This window comes from Elephas maximus, chromosome 3 (genome assembly GCF_024166365.1).
Source record: "Elephas maximus indicus isolate mEleMax1 chromosome 3, mEleMax1 primary haplotype, whole genome shotgun sequence".
NCBI lineage: Eukaryota > Metazoa > Chordata > Mammalia > Proboscidea > Elephantidae > Elephas > Elephas maximus.
The window spans coordinates 123,406,857-123,426,695 of NC_064821.1; the positions used below are offsets into that span (position 1 = coordinate 123,406,857).

The window sequence follows — 19,839 nt, forward strand, 5'->3', positions numbered from 1 at the left end:
ATTTGCGATATACTTTCCTTTCAAAATACTATCAGAATAAGTGCTTTTGATTATCTTAAAGAGTGATTAACCACATCTTTTAGGCATCAAAAATCATTTAGAGTTTAAAAGAATAATATAACCTTCGTATTGTTTTATAAAATAGCAGAAAATCATGTGAATCATTAAATCATTGCAATTCTTTTTTTTTTTTTTTTTTCTGGTCACTAGGAATGATAACGCAGCTTGCTGAAAAATACAGTCTTCCTTTAAGGACAAGCTTTAGCTCTGCTCGAGGATTTTTCATCCAGATGAGTACAGATTGTACAAACCTACCCAATGATCGGCTTCCTTCAGAATTTATTAAGGTTCATTCTACAATGTTTCATTAGGAAGTTATTGTTTCTGATTTTAAAGAATTAGACTTACACATTTTCAGGCAGTCTTTGAGTTTAACATGCTAAATTTTTGAATGTCCTGTGTATTGCTTCTCCTTCTATTCCCACGCGCTCACTTAACAGCCATACTAAATCTAAGAGTGATTTAGAAGCTTTTTAAGAAAAATATCAAATACGTATTTCTGAGCACTTTATGGGGGAAAAAAGAAAAGGAATAAAAAAAGTTCAAACAGAATCGATAACAGAGATTTGGAAAATACTGCACCATCTCTTGTTTTCATTTCTCAAGGCACATTTGCCTAATAAAGTTCAAAAAGTTCTGAAATGAAGAAATCTGCTTAACTTTTTTTAATCCAATATTTGCAAAGCTTTGGACCATGGAAAAACTTTTTTCTACACACATATTAACTCCTCCACAATATACCAGTTTGAAAAAGTCTAATTAAATCTAGGAGTTCCTGGGTGGTGTAAATGGTTAAACACTAGGCTGCTAACCAAAAGGTTGGCAGTTCAAACCCACCCAGAGGCACACCTTGGAAGAAAGGCCTGGTAATCTGCTTCTACAAGCTCATAATTCTACTCTGAAACACATGGGGTCAGACTGAGTTGGGATTAACTGGACAGCAACTGATTAATCTTTGATTTTTCTGCTCATATGGAATACCTTTTGACAAAAACGAACCATTTAGCTTTCGGAGTTTTTAAAAATATACTGTATTACCAAGTAGTAAGGGATGGAGAAAAGAACGGATGGGAACTCAGTAATGTGGTACAGATTGCATGGGGTTCAGGAATGGGCAAGGGCCTGAGACGGGTCAGAGACGGGAGGTTCATGGTATCTATTATGCATATTATTTGGTAATAATAAGATGCAGTGTTTTAATATGGCTATTTTAGGGCCTATCACAAACATTATTCAGAACTTTCTTTGTGATTCTGTATATCAGATATTAAAGTGATGAACTTAAATATCTAGATTTCTATTATTTAAAAGTTAAATGTTTTATTTAATAGAAGTGTGCACTTACTTTGACATGTTTCTTTAATTTCCTAGCAGATTTCTAAAATGAAAAATTCTTATAGCTTTACATCAGCAGATTTAATTAAAATGAATGAAAGATGCCAAGAGTCTTTGAGAGAAATCTATCACATGACTTACATGTAAGAGCATTTGAAGTATTTGAATATTGAATGAAATTGGTTTCATTTGAGGCACTATGATAAATTTCATTAGTTGAATTTTTGTCTGGTTGCAGACAATTGTAGAATTATGAATGTTAGCAGAGAAAGAACTTTTTCTGGAAGAACAGTTAAAGATTTTAAAGTCTATCATCGTAACTAGGAGTCACCGATCCTCACAGAAACTTCAGGGCAAATTTAATTCCAAAAAATACCATTGTAACTGATACCTTTGTTGTATGTATTCCACCATGATGAACAACTTGGCGCATACGTCATGGGCTTATCTTGGACTTCACTCAACTTATTCTTTTCTTATGATCTCTAAGCCCTTAGCTTCTCTATCCTTGATAATCTGTAGCAACTGCAAAAGTGACAGTTCTTTTCCTATTCATGAAAAATAGCAATATGGCTAGAAAGAAGAAATAGAATGTTCAGAATTGGTGGGCTCAGATGTCAAAGAGGAAGGTTGGGTTTTCAAAACAATTTCAGGACATGGACCACAGAGATTATAATACATAGTTTTGAGTATATATTTCTTCTTCTAAAGGAAAAGCTTTTGTATTATATCAAAGTATTATAACTCTGTTGCATAAAGGCTTAAATAGTTATGCTGGTGTATGTGTAGATGTGAGAGAGGGCTTGGGGAGAATGAGAGAATAAATATTTAATAGCCTTTGTTTGGAACTCAGCATTTACAAAAATACAAAATTATTAGCAGATGGGGTCTGTCCAAGTGTAGTAAAGGCTTGACTTCATCTGTATAAAAATATTTTTATTGAATATAAAAGGAGTCATTTAAAAAGCATGGTGTTAACATGCTAAGTAGCTGTGACCTTAAGCATGGGTTTCAGTTTCCTCATCTTTAAAATGAGGCAACTGAACAGTGGGCTTTATCTGTAGTGTACAGCTCAGCTGTGAATGTATTTTACCTCAGGCAATTAATTTATTTTGTTTTATAATTACGTTGTCCCTTTTTAAAAAGCATTATTACATGTCTACCAAATGTGTGCTTTCAGGGTAGTGTGCAAGCTTCTCAGTGAGATTTATGAACATATTCATTGCTTATATAAGCTCTCTGACACAGTGTCAATGCTGGATATGCTTCTGTCATTTGCTCATGCCTGCACTCTTTCTGACTATGGTAAGTTACTTTCTTTGGAATAAACATATTTATTACATGCTGAAATCTGTATTCCATTCAAACATTCTTATGTAACAATTATGAGTGTTTTAAAATTTTAAGTTGAAATAGAGCCTCTTGCTTATGGTCCTGGACTAACTACAAACAGAGAAAGTGAAATTAACCTTAAAATGTATTTTAAAAGTCCAAACCAGAAAAACCAAACCCAGTGCCGTCAAGTCAATTCTGACTCATAGCGATTTAAAAGTCAGAAAATTATTTATTGACTAATTGGAAAATCAAAAAGAAAATCTGCGCAAGAAACTTTTAAGTTTTCCAAAATAAGAGAGACTTGCAGAGAAAAATGACAGTTCTCCAAATTTATAAGTTTAAATCTGAAGGCTCATTAGAAGCAGTGTGACTAATATTAATAGAGAAATGAATCTTCAAAGTGAGCCTTTTCTAAACAAGTTTCTTAGATGTGAGCATCCCAAGATCATGAATTATGTCATTCATTTTTATGTCCCGAGTCTATACACAGACCTTGAATATAAATGTTAAATAACTTTCTAATGTTGAATAAAATACTTCAAGTTAGCCTCTTGAAATTTCTTTTTCAACTTACCGGTAACAAGCATACCCCAGTATGCCAATTTATAGAACGAGTATGAGATAATTAAGGTTGAATGATTTTAGACTTGATAATATTAAAATTTCTAGTTAAAATCAGCAATAACATTTCCAAAATATTATGTTAATTTATTTTTTATAATAATAATAATAAAAAACCTAACCTGTTGTCATTCAGTTGATTCGAACTCATAGCGACTCTATAGGACAGAGTAGAACTGCCCCATAGGGTTTCCAAGGTGGATTCTAACTGCTGACCTTTTGGTTAGTAACTGAGCTCTTAACCACTGCACCACCAGTGCTCCATTTTTTATAATGGTACGTATCTTAAAAGGATGGCTATTTCTCACATCTTATGAAAATATTAACTTTTTCAATTCATTTTTTATGGGCTAAAGCTTTTACAACCATTTAGATCTACTTTGGGGTCAAAATCTTACTTTGGGGATCAGCTGTTCTATAGTAATTTTCGTAACTATTAAAAGATTTAATATTGCTCACTTTTTATTTAAGAGGGGCCGTCCTGAAACTCCAAACCTGTAAATAATGATTTTTGGGGGTTAAAAATGATTCTGAAATAGTTAAAAAAGTTTTTCTTATTCTCACGAACTTCATTTTTATATTGAATGCTTTCCAGTATTTCTGTGTGTTTTATTTAGAAGTAGGTTAACATTTTAGTTTTCATTTGTCCTCCCACTCTTCCTTCTCTCTCTGCTCAGAAGTCATCCAGAGACTTGATGATTATTTGTTTCTATAAATTAACAATATCTTTGTGTCTGATTTTCTCTAGCCTCTGAGGTTTCTTTTGAGACAAAATTTCTCCAAGGGCTTAAGCAGCAAATTATCTCTGTATTTTGTTTTACTCTATATTCATACCTCGTTTTAAAAGCTAAGTATGTCAAATTTGAAATAATGCTTGAGATGAGGATTAAGTAAATATGCAATTCTATAGTACTGGTAATCAGTTGTTATTTTAAAAGTATTATCAGTGGTTAGTTTTTTTTTTTTTTTTTTTTTTTACCTATACAAATCTGAAAATTTTATGAACTGTTTTGGAACCCAGAAAAATGTCAGGGAGCTAAATCTTAGCATTTTTTGGAATTGAATAGAAGTTGTGATGGTGATAAGAGTGTATCAGTTATACTTTAGGGATCGTCATGTGTTGGAATTGACTTGATGATCTGGGATAAAATAATAGTGTTATTATTCCAAATTGGCCCTAGTCAAATCACTAAGATGTACACAGTACATGCATACCAAAAAAAAAAAAAAAACTTTATATCTGAATATACTAATCTTCCAAAACCATTTTGTTTTATTCTTTAGTTCGACCAGAGTTTACTGATACTTTGGCAATCAAACAAGGATGGCATCCCATTCTTGAAAAAATAACTGTGGAAAAACCTGTTGCCAACAATACCTATATTACAGAAGGGAGTAATTTTTTGATCATAACTGGACCAAATATGAGTGGGAAATCCACATATTTAAAACAGATTGCTCTTTGTCAGATTATGGCCCAGATTGGTAAGTTACAGCTTTACTTTATAGTTACTAATTCTGTTCTCTATTCAAAATGTTTTGTACCTGATTTTATAGGTCCAGGTACCTAATTATCCCAAGAACATCTCTTACCTAAAAATACAATAATATGTCTATTATATAGGCCATAACTTTTACTCTTTGGTATTTATTAAGCACCCTCAAGTTTGAATTGCATAGCACTAAAAATTGTGTAGGATACAACATATTAAGCACCATGCAGTTTGAATAACATTGCATTAAAAATTGTATGGCCAACGTTAGCAGCCCTAATACTAGGCATAAACAGAATACAAAACATTACTAAAAATGCCAAAGAGAAACCAGATAACTGGGAGCTCCTAAAAATCAAACACCTATGCTCATCTAAAGACTTCACCAAAAGACTAAAAAGACCACCTACAGACTGGGAAAAAATTTTCAGCTATGACAGCTCTGACCAGTGCCTGATCTCTAAAATCTATGTGATTCTGCTAAAACTCAACCACAAAAAGACCAACAACCCAATTTAAAAATCAGCAAAGGATATGAACAGGCACTTCACTAAAGACATTCAGGCGGCTAACAGATACTTGAGGAAATGCTCTCGATCATTAGCCATTAGAGAAATGCAAATTAAAACTGCAATGAGATTCCATCTCACTCCAACAAGGCTGGCATTAATCCAAAAACACACAAAATAATAAATGTTGGAGAGGATGTGGAGAGATTGGAACACTTATACACTGCTGGTGGGAATGTAAAATGGTACAACCACTTTGGAAATCAATTTGGTGCTTCCTTAAAAAGCTAGAAATAGAACTGCCATATGATCCAGCAATCCCACTCCTTGGAATATTATCCTAGAAAAATAAGAGCCTTTACACGAACAGATATATGCACACCCATATTTATTGCAGCACTGTTTACAATAGCAAAAAGATGGAAGCAACCAAGGTGCCCATCAACAGATGAATGGATAAATAAATTATGGTATATTCACACAATGGGATACTATGCATTGATAAAGAACAGTGATGAATCTGTGAAACATTTCATAACATGGAGGAACCTGGAAGGCATTATGCTGAGTGAAATCAGTCAGTTGCAAAAGGACAAATATTGTATAAGACCACTATTATAAGATCTTGAGAAATAGTTTACTAATTAGGTAGTGGATAAGAACTACTTTAGGTGAAGGGAAGGACAACTCTCAATACAGGGGAGGTCAGCACAACTGGACTAAACAAAAAGCAAAGAAGTTTCCTGAGTAAACTGAATGCTCTGAAGGTCAGCGAAGCAGAGGCAGAGGTTTGTGGACCATGGTTTCAGGGGACATCTAAGTCAATTGGCAAAATAAAATCTATTAAGAAAACATTCTGCATCCCACTTTGAAGAGTGGTGTCTGGGGTCTTAAACACTAGCAAGCGGCCATCTAAGATGCATCAGTGAGTCTCAACCTACCTGGATCAAAGGAGAATGAAGAACACTAAGGACACAAGGTAATTACGAGCCCAAGAGACAGAAAGGGCTACATGAACCAGAGACTACATCATCCTGAGACTAGAAGAACTAGATGGTGCCCGGCCACATCTGATGGCTGCCCTGACAGGGAACGCAACACAGAACCCCTGAGGGAGCAGGAGAACAGTGGAACATAGATCCCAAATTTCTCATCAAAAAGACGAGACTTAATGGTCTGACCAAGACTAGAAGGACCCCGGCGGTCATGGTCCCCAAACCTTCTTTTCGCCCAGTACAGGAACCATTCCCGAAGCCAACTCATCAGACATGGACTGGACAATGGGTTGGAGAGAGATGCTAATGAGGACTGAGCTACTTTCATCAGGTGGACGCTTGAGACTATGTTGGCATCTCCTGTCTGGATGGGGAGATGAGAGGGTAGAGGGGGTTAGAAGCTGGCAAAATGGTCACGAAAAGAGAGACTGGAAGGAGGGAGCGGGCTGTCTCATCAAGGGAAGAGTAATTGTGAGTATTTTTTTTTTTTTTTTAGTATGGTGTATGTAAGTTTGTATGTGAAAGACTGACTTGATTTGTAAACTTTCACTTAAAGCACAATAAAAATTATTTAAACAAATTGTATGGTGTATAACAGAAGTAGAAACTTCCTTAAACTGTTGGTTTTGAATCAATTATTAGTAAATTGAGTTATATAATTATATCAGGTTCAGAATCAAAGTACGTTATGAGAAAAAGTGAAGTAGGATAAACTACTACCTTTTAAAATTCATGTGAGATTTTTCCAAAATTATAACATTGAGCAGAGAAACATTTTGTTGAATTTTTTTGAGGGGCACTGATAACATGGCTACATAAGTTCATATATCACACACATGTGTGCACACATAAATGGCTGCCACTTGCTTAACATTGTCACATATTTCTTGGCGTACAAGTACAATTTATTTCCAGTCTCTGAAAATTGGCTTTCCTTGAGGACTACGTGAGTCAGAGATCAGGTGACTGGACCCAGTTACAAGATTAATGCAGTGGTTCTCTCCAGGGTTGGTTTTGCCCCCACCCGTGGTCACACTGGCAATGCCTGGAGACATTTTTTGGTTGTTACAGCTAGGGGCTGTGTAGAGGCCAGGGACACTGCTAAATATCCTTCATTGTGTAGAACATTGCCCGTTCCTGCAAGGAAGATTTATATATCCCAAAATACCAGTAGTACTGAGGTTAAGGACCCTGGTCTAGTGTAATAGATTATAAGGGGTACACTGCAATAATAACACTGATGATCCAGTGCAAATTCACCCTTAATACTGGGAAAACAAATTAGTTGAATGAATGAACGAAGAGTAAATATTTTATTTAGTTTAACTTAGAGTGTTATTGGAATTAAAAGGACATCTTGGCTAAGTTCCCAACCCTTACAAGAAACTATCTGATTTACATATAATAATCCTACTTCCATTGAATAGCTATGATGAGCATTGTCTACTTATTCGACAACTCTAATGTTAAAGAACTTATTATACTGAATTGAAATCCACTTTCTATAACTTCTACTCATTAGTCCTAATTCTTCTATGCATCACAGAGTAAATCTAGACTGTCTTCCTAATAATAGTCAAATATTTGAAGATAATTATTCCATTTCTCTTATTTGTCACTACCCATTGTTTAAATTTTTTTATTGTGGTAAAATTTAAATTTTTTTATTGTGGTAAAATACGTATACCTTAACCATTTTTAAGGGCAGCATTAATTATATTCACCATGTTGTGCAACCATCACCACTGTCTATCTCCAAAAGTTTTTCATCACCTTGAACAGAAACTCAGTACTCTTTAAGGGTACTCCTTATTTCCCCTCCCTCCAGCCCCTAGTAACCAGTGATAAACTTTTGTCTGTATGGTCTTCCTGTTCTAGATGCCTCGTATAAGTGGGATCATACAGTATTTGTCCTTTTGAGTCTGACTTATTTCATTTTGCATAATGTTTTCAAGATTCATCCCTATCTTAGCATGTATCAGAAATTTATTTCTCTTTATGGCTGCATAATATTCCAGTATTTGTATGTATCACATTTTTTTTATTCATTCATCTGTTGATATACATTTGGATGTTTCCACTTTTTGGCTATTGTAAATAATGCTGCAATGAACATTGGTGTACAAGTATCTGTTTGACTCCCTGCTTTAAGTCTTTTAGGTACATACCTAGGAGTGGAATTGTTGGGTCAGTCATATGGTAATTCTGTATTTAATTTTTTGAGCATCTGCCAAAATGTTTTCCACAGTGGCTGCATCATTTTCAGTCTCACCAGAAATGGATGAAGGTTCCAATTGCTCCACATCTCTCAAACTTGTTATTCGCCGTTTTTCTAAAAATAGCCACCCTAGTAGGAGTGAGGAGTCTTGGTGGTGCAGTGGTTAAGACCTTGGCTGCTAACCAAAAGGTCTGTAGTTCAAATCCACCAGCTGCTCTTTGGAAACCCTGTGTGGCAGTTCTACTCTGTCATATAGGGTCACTATGAGTCGGAATCGACTCAACAGCAATGGGTTTCGGTGTAATAGGAGTGAAGTGGTATCTCATTTGATTTGCATTTCCTATTACAAATAATATTGAGCATCTTTTCATGTGCTTATTGACCATTTGTGTATCTTTTTGGAGAAATGTCTGTTAAAGCCCTTTACATGTTTTTAAGTTGTATTTGTCTTTTTGTTGTTGAATTGTAGGAGTTCTTTATATATTTGGGATATTAAACCCTTATCAGATATATGGTTACTACATATTTTCTCCCGTTCTAAAAGGCTGTTTCTTCACTTTGTTGATTAATTCCTTTGATGCACAGAAGTTTTGAATTTTGATAAAGTCCAATTTATCTATTTTGTCTTTTGTCAAAAATAAGATCTTGAACCTTTACCTGCTATGTTTTCTAATATGAGTTTTATGGTTATAGTTTTTATATTTAGGTCATTGATTCATTTTCAGTTAATTTTTGTATATGGTATGAGTCTAACTTCATTCTTTTGCATGTGGAGATCCAGTTATCCCAGTACCATTTGTTGAAGAGACTTTTACTTCCCTATTAAATGGAATTGGCACCTTGGTCAAAAAATCAGTTGGTCATATATATATATATGTGATTATTTGTGGACTCTTAATTCTATACCTCAACATAAAGAAAACAAAAATCTTCACAACTGGAGGTATCATGATAAACAGAGAAAAGATTGAAGTTGTCAAGGATTTTATTTTACTTGGATCCACAATCAACAGCCATGGAAGCACCAGTCAGGAAATCAAAAGACATATTGCGTTGGGCAAATAGGCTGCGAAAGACCTCTTCAAAGTGTTAAAAAGCAAAGATGTCACCTTGAAAACTAAAGTGTGCCTGACTCAAGCCATGATGTTTTCAATTGCTTCATATGCATGTGAAAGCTGGACAATGAAGAAGGAAGACTGAAGAATTGACGCCTTTAAATTATGGTGTTGATGAAGAATATTGAATATACCATGGACTGCCAAAAAAACAAACAAATCTGTCTTGGAGGAAGTACAGCCAGAAATCTCCTTAGAAGCAAGGATGGCAGGACTTTGTGGCACATTCTTTGGACATGTTATCAGGAGGGACCAGTCCTTGGAGAAGCACATCATGCTTGGTAAAGTAGAGAGTCATCGAAAAAGAGGAAGACCCTCAATGAGATGGATTGACACAGTGGCTGCAACAATGAGCTCAAGCCTAACAACCATCGTGAGGGTGGCACAAGACCGGACAGTGTTTTGTTCTGTTGTCTATAGTGTCACTATGTGTCGGAACCAAGTTAATGGCACCTAACAACAGCAGAAGTTGGTGCCAACCTAACTTCAGTAACACACAAGAAATTCTGTATTTATACTATTCCCCTCCCCTCTTCTGTTGTTGTTGTCACTAATTACTCTTTATGTTTTATGTGCCCTGTAACATAATTTTATCCTTGCTTTTTATATATTTGTTCTTAAAAAAACATGAAGGACACAACATTTAAAATTATTATGCATGAATGCCTTCATGCATTTCCCTTTATTAAGGGTCTTTATTTTTATGAATAGCTTTGAATTACTTTCTAGTGTCTTTTCCCTTCCATCTACAGAACTCTCATTAGTATTTTTGTAGGGCTGGACTGGTGGATATGAACTCTCTCAGCTTCTGTTTAGGAATATTTAAAATTCGCCATCATTCTTGAAGGATAGTTTTGCTGGCAATAGTATTCTTGGTTTACAGTTTTGTTTTGTTTTTTTCAATTTAAATATACCATTTCATTGCATTCTGGCTTCCACTGTTTTTGAGGAGAAATCAGCATTTACTCTTATTGAGGATCTTTTTTATGTTAACTGTTTGCTTCTTTCTCACTGCTTTCAGAATTCCCTCTTTATCTTTATTTTTTGAAAGCCTAACTATGATGTCTCTTGGCCTAGATCAATTTAGGTATATCCTGCTTGGAATTCTCTGAGATTCTTAGATTTGTAGATTCATGTCCTTTGTTATATTGGGGAAATTTTCTGTCATTATTTCTCCAAGTATTCTTTTTTTCCCTTTCTCTCTCTTTTCTCCTTCTGGAATTCCCATGATGCAGATATTCAGTCTCTTGTTCTGTAATTCCATTAAACTGTGCTCAGTCTTCTTGAACCTCCATTCTTGTTGGTCTTCAGGGTCTGTAATTTTAACTCTCTTATCCTCTAATTTGCTGATTCTTTCATCTGTCTGATTAAATCTATTGGTAAGTCCTGTTGTGTTTCTGCTATCAGTTATTGTCCCTTTTAGTTGCAATATCTCTTTTTTTAGACCTTCATTTTGTTCTTGCATTCTTTTTCTTATTCCTTTTAGCTCTATGTATACATTTTCCCTGAGTTCTTTAGTTATGCTTAATGTTGTTGTGTTATATTCTTTTTTTTTTTTTTCTTTATTTGGTCATCTCTAGATGTGCTTTCACTCCCTTTATCATATTCATTTGGATGGACCATTGGTTCTTGGTTTTCTGTGTCTTGTGATTTTTTTTGTTGGGCATTAGAATTTTTGAGTGTGTTAACGTTCTCAGTTTTCCCGTGTTTGGTGTTTTTGCAAAAAACTCTTAGTTTGGCAGATACTTCAGCTTTTACTTACTTTTGCCTGTCCCTTTCTTTTATAGCTCCTTAATCTTCCCTGGTTTAATTAGAATTTGAAAGTTTCAGATCTCAGTTTTCAACTTTCAGTATCTCCCAAATGCATCAGAAAACATGCTGTGGTCAGTCTGTCCACCAGTGTGCACCACCACTCAGGCAAGATATCATGTACTAATCAATCTGTCCACCAGGGGCAAAATCCTCTCCCTCTCTTTCTCTCTGGTTATTACTCCCCTCCCTTCTCTGTTTCTTTTTAGTTGGAAAACCCACACCCAGTAAGCCCCCTCTGGAGATGGGTGTTGCCCCTCAGTTTTGCCCACACCTTCCTTCCCTGTTTTGTAGTGGCTGCTTATATCTGTGCTGGCATTCAAGGGAAGCACAGATAGGCTTTCCTCCATTTCAGGTGGAGGAGTGGGTAGCACTCCCCAGAAGGGCCTCCAACAGACCTTATTGGTTTCAGAGCCTCAGTGGCTCTGTAGTGTTTGGGGGAGCAGTTTCCACTTAGATGATCCACCTGCTGGTTCTATTGCAGGGAACCTTCTGTAGGAGTTTGTATCAGTCCAGCAGCCAACAGTCACTAGTTGAGGGAGGGGCTGTCACACTCCAAGCAGACCCCCACAGAGGTCAGCCTTGTGCCATCAGATCATGCCCTGTAGTATGTTGGCTGTGGGTGTAGCTTCCACTCAAGATGCCTACTTCTTAGCACACAGCAGCCTCAGTCAGGAGTCTTTAGCACTGACTGGAAGGGGAAGCAGGCAGATCCAAACTGATCCCCAGGGAGGTCTATCCTGTTGATTTCAGAGGCTTGAGCTATGGGGTGCTCAGGGAGGCAAGTAGATTACTGACTATGGGAGCAGACTCCACTGCAGGAGCTTTCTATAGTGGTTTGCAACAGCCTAGCAACCAACAATTACCAGGTGGGGGAAGGAGTGTCAAGCTCTGGTCAGAATCCAAGGAAGATCTGCCTTGTTATCAGATTCCCCCTAGCAGATTGTTGGCTGTGAGGGCAGCCTCCAGTTAAGACTCCTGTTTCCTAGCAGACAGCAGCCTCAGTCAGCAGTCCTCAGCACCAACCAGAAGTGGGTGCAGACTGACCCTAATTGACTCCCAGGGAGGTTTGTCGTATTGGTTTCAGAGCCCAGAGCTTTGGGGTGCTTAAGGAGGCAGGTGGAGTGCTGACTGGGAGCAGACTCCAGTCAGGGGGCCTTCTGTAGCAATTCATAGCAGGCTTGCATGTGACAATGTCCATGTGGGGGAGGGGTTGTCACACGAACCTCCAGGGAGGTCTGCCTTGTTGTTATCAGAGGCCCCCCCCCATAGTATGTCGGCTGTAGGTGTAAACCCCAAAAAAACAAACCCAGTGCTGTCAAGTCGATTCTGACTCATAGCGACCCTATAGGACAGAGTAGAATTGCCACATAGAGTTTCCAAGGAACACCAGGCAGATTCAAACTGCCAACCCTTTGGTTAGCAGCTGTAGCACTTAACCACTATGCCACCAGGGTCTCCTGTGGGTGTAGCCTCCACTAAAGATGTCTGCTTCCTAGCACACAGCAGCCTCAGTTGTCAGTGCTCAGCACCGACCAAAAGAGGAAGCAGACAGCCCTAAACTGTCTCCATAGGAGGTCTGTCCTGTTGGTTTCAGAGGCTTGAGCTATGGGGTGCACAGTGAGGCTGGTAGAGTGTTTACTATGGGTGCAGATTCTACTTCACAGGCCTTCTGTGTAGTAAGCTTGCAGCCAGCACTGTCTGAGTGAGGGAGGTGCTAGCACACTAAAAACAGACCCCTGAGGAAGTCTGCATTGTTGCTGTCAGAGCCCCCGCCCCATTGTATGTTGGCTGTGGGTGTAGCCTTCACTAAAGATGCCTCTTCCTAGCACACATCAGCCTCAGTCAGCAGTCCTCAGCACTGACCAAAAGTGGGGGCAGACAGACTTGAACCAAATCATCAGGAGATCTGCCCTGTTGGTTTCAGAGTCCTGAGCAGGGAGGCAGGTAGAGGGTTGATTATGAGAACAGACTCCACTGCACAGGCCTTCTGTAGCAACTGACAGTAGGCTTGCAGCCAAAGTGTCCAGGTGGGGGAGGTGCTGGCATACTCCAAACGGACCCCTGGGGAGGTCTGCCTTGTTGATTTTAGAGCAGAAGCTTGGATTCCTACCTCTTTGTACAGGCAAGGAATGTGGAGGTTAGGGAGGTAGGCTCCCTTTCTGGGGCCACTTCCCCAGTTCACAGTAGCTGGTAGCCTGTGTGACTGGGGGGAGGGACAGGGACATTGAGAGAAGCAATTTTCCTACCATATTCGACTTGTTGATTTGTTAATTCTTGCCTGTCTGCAGTTCCCTACTTGTCTTAGGCTGGGTTCTCTAAAGACGCAAAACCAGTAAAGTGTATAAATGTATATAGAAAGCGAGATTATGTCAAGGAAATAGCTCATACGGTTGGAGAGGCTGGTACATCCCAAGTCCGTGGGTCACGATAAAGGCTTCTCCTGATCCACATAGCTGAAGGGGCTGGCAAACCCAAGATTGGCAGGTCAGAGAGCAGGGCTCTTGCTCACAGGCTGTGAAGATTGATGAATCCCAAAATCAGCCAGCAAGATCTCAGGTACGCTGCTAGCTCAAGTACCAAGAACTGGAGGCCAGACGTACAGGAGCCAGCTGCAGGATCCACAATGAGCAAAAGTCCACAAGTCTTGCCAGCATATCCAATTATATTCAGAGCAGGCCACGCACCCAAGGAAACTCCCTTTCTGTTGATTGGCTACTTGCAGCAGATCCCGTCATGGAAGTGATCACAATAGTATACAACTGTCAAACCACTGAGGATCATGGCCCAGCCAAGTTGACACACAACCTTAACCATCACACTGCTGTTTTCCTCTGCTCCCTGTCAGAGTCCCTCAAAGCTGAGCACCATTTCTTTGTTATATTTCTTTCCATATTTGTGGGGGAGTTTCAGAACAATGATCTCTTTATGCCGCCATCTTCCCAGAACTCTCTTAGGGTTTTCAATGGCTGATTTTTTACATGTAGATCACCAGGCCTTTCTTCCAAGGTGCTTCTGGATAGACTTGAACCTTTAACATTTTGGTTAGCAGCTGAACTCCTCATTAACTATTTATACCACCTGAAGACTCTGAAGCCATATAGTCCTGGACTTTGTTGAGAAGTTTTTGATTACTGATTCAATCTCTTCAGGTCTGTTGAGATTTTCAGTTTCTTCTTGAGTCAATTTAGGTAGTTTGTGTGTTTCTAGGAGTTTGTCCATTTCATGTAGGCTTTCTAATTTGTTGACATAGTCTTGTTCCTAATATTCTCTTATAATACTTTTTATTTCTGTAGGGTCAATAGTAATGTCCTTATTTTCATTTCTGATTTTACTTATTCACATCTTCTCTTTTTTTTTTATTTGTTGGTCTAGCTAAAGGTTTGTCAATTTTATTGATCTTGTTACTACTCATCTTAAACTACTGAAACGCCTAAAGTATATTTAATATATCATAAAATTTTTTTTTTTTTTATAGTCTTACCATCAAAGGAAATGGTGGAACATGGAAGGCATGGAAGTTAAGAATATAAGCTTTGGGGCTACACCTAGCTTGTCCAGTTACTAACTGTGTGATCTTAGGCAAATTACTTAACTTCTTTAAGCCTCAGTTTTCCTATCTGTAAATAAAAATTATAATAGTACCTACTTCTGAGGTTTATTGTAAAGATTAAGGGAGATAATGTATGTAAAATACTCTGGAGTTTAGGATAGGATAGAGAAAGGAGGCTCTCCAGATAGAGGTAAGAATATGTTCTAAAGCACGGAAGCAAGAAACAGTATAATGTGTCCAAAGAGGCTAGAGCAATGAGTGACTGGAGAAGTGGCAGGATATAAAGATGGAGAGATGGATCGGGGTCAGATCATGAAGGGCCTTAGGTACTTAGCTGAGGAGTTTGAACTTTTCCCAGAAATCTACATGGAGCTGCTGAAGAATTTTCAGCAAAAGAATGCCATGACCAGATTTGCCTTTTAGATAGATCATTCTGGTTAAAGTGCATAGGATGGTTAGATGAGAGCCAGATCAGAAGCAAAATACCAGCTGGGGGTTTTCTGCAATAATCTGGATTAGAAAAATTTTGAGGGCCTTTTTGGTGGAAATAAGAGAGAGGAGAAAGTATAAACATATACCAATAGATAACATATGCTGTATCCTCTACTTGGTACTTTCACATTTGTTTTCCCATTTCATCTTTCTGAAAACTCCATAAGAGAATTATATTTAAAAATAAATAAGTTCTACTTCATGAGGTCAGGCTCATGCCTGTGTCATTCATCCTGACATATAGTAGACTGTAAGTAAATATTTGTTGAGAGTCCATAAAATAAGGAAAGGCAGGGTCATCAGAGAGGCTTGAACAAGATCATCTGGTATCAATTCTTTCTAACTGGCCTTAGTTCTACTCCAGTTGCCCTAATAACTAACACTTAGTGCTCACTATACCAGGCACTATTCTATATACTTTGCATCTATCATCTAACTAATCCTCGTAACTTCCTAAGGAGATAGGTATTATTATTATCTCCGCTTTATAGATGAGGAAATTAGGACATTGAGAAGTTAAATAATTTGCCCAAGGTCACATAGCTAGGAAGAGGCAGAACCAGGACTCAAAACCTAGGCAGCCTGATTCTAGAATCCATGCTCTAAGTTAGCAAGCTGTTCCATGCTTCTCCTGAATCTAAAGAAGTTATCATGAATCATGGAGAAATGGAAAGAGGATTTGTTTTGTTTTTTGAGCAATACAGTTCTGACTCAAATTCTGCCTCTGTTGCTTCACTGATTTCTTTCAGCAAACATTTATCATAAGATTACTGTGTGTTAAGTGCTACCGTAGGCCTATGGAAGAGGTGTGCCTTACTAACTTTGTAATCTTGAGCTTCAGCTTTTTCATTGGTAAAATAAGAATAATAATTATACCTCTTTTAATGGATTATTTTGAGAATTAAAGACAATGAATGTAACTAGAGACAATGAATATAAAATGCTTAATAAGTAGATGCTATAATTATAATTACTATTGTTATGGTTATTATATTATTACTGTTAGTATTAGCCTCACTTTTCCTTCTCTTCCTGCTAGACCTTGTTCCTCAAGGTTAGGCCCCTTTGTAAAATTCTTACCTTTGTTTTAAATTCTGGAATGATCTGGTTCTGTTTCTTCATTCCCATTATTCTTCACTACCATTTTTTCCTACACAAAGTTCTGTAATACTTGATGCTTTCCTCAATCAACTATTTTTATATACTTTTATCTATATCATTATGAGGTTAGAATGCCTTTTATGTCCCAGTCTATTTAGAGACAGGTGCATTAATCATCAGATTGATTTGTTTTCAAAAGGTAAATATTTTAAAGTAGTTAGCATGATAACTTCTCAGGTAGAAACTTAGTCTTATGGATTAAAATCACTTTTTTTTTTTAGTGTTTTGCCTTCATTCTGCTTCTGGGTATTTCTGCACATTTCTAATAACAGAAATTTCCTAATATATCTTTCTGTAATAATTTTATCAACTTGAGCTTCATAAGCATTTCCTTCAAATCTTAATATTTTGAATTTTCTTTATTATCTACCTATATTTAAAAATTTTATCAAGTATATAATATCTTTTTCTAATTGAACATATACTATATTACTTGAGCCTCCAAATAATTTTACAGTAAGTAGGGCAAGTATTATCTCCATATTATATATGAGAAAGTTGAGACTGGGAGAGTTAAGTTTGTTGATAAGGGAGGACCATGTCCTAGAACTTCGAACCCAGTGTTCTTTCTAGTATGTATTTCTTAGCTAGGCTAGTAAGTAGTCTGAGTTGGTGGAAAGTGCAAAATATGCAAGTAGTTGTATGTTTTAAAAGCACTGCAGTTTACTTTGATCTTATATTTTACAGGATCCTATGTTCCAGCAGAGTATTCTTCTTTTAGGATTGCTGAACAAATTTTTACAAGAATCAGTACTGATGATGATATTGAAACAAATTCATCAACATTTATGAAGGAAATGAAAGAGGTACCTGAACTAAACTTTTTTATGTTAATAAACTTACTAAATTCTTCCACTAATGATCAGTTATGATATAAGAAAGCACTCTTTTACTAAAACATGGAGATGTGCTTATACCTCTCTGTAAGAGCCAGAGGGCAGTCAAAGACAGCTTTCTAACATCTGGTCTTATATGGAAATGGAAGTAAATGTTTTGATGAAAAACACAGTTTTAAAAAGCTAGTATTACTGAATGATAAAAATGTGCTTTTATGTTCTTATATGGCATATATAAAATACTTATTTTCAGAAAAGACCTGTTCAATACCTTTTTGCATAGTATCTTGTTCCTGTTAGGCTTGATTTTAAAATAAAAGATCACTGTGTTAGCATGCTTTTAAAAAAACATTCTCTTCTTTGTCATTTTAGAATTTTCACTTCTTATAACAAATTACTCATCACCACCTATTTCTAATCTGACCAAATCTCAAGTAGACTTGAAGGGCTAAAGGAATCAAATATAGTTTTTGGGCTATCTTTAGTAGGTAGGAGTTACCGAATCACTCTATAATTAGATACTTTTCTGCAAATAGATATGGGGAGAATAAAGTTATCATTTGCTTCATGGTATATGGCAGTTATATAATTATTTAGCATTTATCAGATGGAGTTCCTAGGTGGTGCAAATGGTTAATTGCTTGACTACTAACTGAACAGTTGGCAGTTTGAACTCATCCAGAGGTGTCTCATAAGAAAGGATAGGAAATCTCTTTCCAAAAGGTCATAGCCTTGAAAGCCCTATGGAGCACAGTCCTACTCTGCAAACATGGAGCCACCATGAGTCAGAACTGACTTGATGGCAGCTTTTTATTTTCGTATTCATTGAACATCTATGGGAGAGTATAGCTGTATAGTAAGGGCTTGAGATGTATTTTTAAATGGTCCTAGCCCTTAATACCACCCCTTGTCTGACAGTTTGTCATACTGTGGTGGCTTGTTAGAAGCTATGCCACCAGTATCTCAAAAACCAGCGGGGTCATCCATGGTGGACAGGTTTCAGTGGACCTTCCAGACTAAGACTGATTACAAAGAGGGACCTGACAATCTACCTCTTAAAAAAACTGACCGGTGAAAACCTTATGAATAGCGGCAGAACGCTGTCTCATATAGAGCTGGAAGATGCCATTTTCTGCTTTCAGCCAAGATCCAACAGATGGATCTTGGCTGAAAGCAGAAAATGGCAATAAGATGTTTATATGTGTTTTATTGACTATGCAAAAGCATTTGACAGTGTGAATCGTGACAAATTATGGATAACGTTGTGAAGAATAGGAATTCCAGAACACTTAATTGTGCTCATGCTGAACCTGTACATAGATCAAAAGGCAGTCATTAGAACAGAACAAGGGGAGACTGCATGGTTTAAAATCAGGAAAAGTGTTTGTCAGAGCTGTAGCCTTTTATCATACCTATTCAGTCTGCATGCTGAGCAAATAATCTGAGAAGCTAGACTATATGAAGAAGAACGGGGCATCAGGATTGGAGGAGGACTAATTAACAAGCTGCGATATGCAGATAACAGAACCTTGCTTGCTGAAAGTGAAGAGGACTTGAAGTATGTGCTGATGAATATCAAAGACTACAGCCTTTGGTGTGGATTAGACCTCAACATAAAGAAAACAAAAATCCTCACAACTGGACCAATAAGCATCATGATAAATGGAAAAAAGATTGAAGTTTTCAAAGATTTCATTTTACTTGGATCCACAATCAACACCCATAGAAGCAGCAGTTAAGAAATCAAAAGACATATAATGCACTGGGCTTATCTGCTGCAAAAGACTTCTTTAGTGTTAAAAAGCAAAGATGTCGCTTTGAGGACTAAGGTGTGCCTGACTCAAGCCATGGTAACTTCAGTCACCTCATATACATGCGAAAGCTGGACAATGAATAAGAAGACTGAAGAAGAATTGGTGCCTTTGAATTATGACGTTGGTTAAAAATTGAATATACCATGGTCTGCCAGAAGAATGAACAAATCTGTTTTGAACGAAGTACACCCAGAATGCTCCTTAGAGGTGAGGATGGCAAGACTTCGTCTCATGTAAATATTATCAGGAGGGACCCATCCCTGGAGAAGAACATCATGCTTGGTAAGTTAGAGGGTCAGTGAAAAAGAGGAGGACCCTTGAAGAGATAGACTGACATTGTGGCTACAACAATCTGCTCAAAAATAGCAAAGATTGTGAGGATGGCACAGGACCAGGAAGTGTTTCATTCTGTTCTACATAGGGTTACTATAAGTCAGAACCGACTTGGTGACACCTAATAACAACACTAGCTTTCAAGAAGCTTAGTTACATA

At 37.2% G+C, this 19,839-nt stretch overlaps 1 protein-coding gene across 1 annotated transcript in view; it reads left to right on the top strand.

Annotated features, from left to right (window-relative positions):
* The window catches only part of MSH4 (mutS homolog 4), a 118,859-nt gene that overhangs the window by 79,701 nt on the left and 19,319 nt on the right, over window positions 1–19,839 (top strand). The window contains exons 12-16 of the mRNA XM_049875591.1: window positions 211–347; window positions 1,435–1,538; window positions 2,576–2,700; window positions 4,636–4,836; window positions 17,384–17,502. Of these exons, the coding sequence (XP_049731548.1) occupies window positions 211–347; window positions 1,435–1,538; window positions 2,576–2,700; window positions 4,636–4,836; window positions 17,384–17,502 (686 nt within the window). The remainder of the gene's footprint in view (window positions 1–210; window positions 348–1,434; window positions 1,539–2,575; window positions 2,701–4,635; window positions 4,837–17,383; window positions 17,503–19,839) is intronic.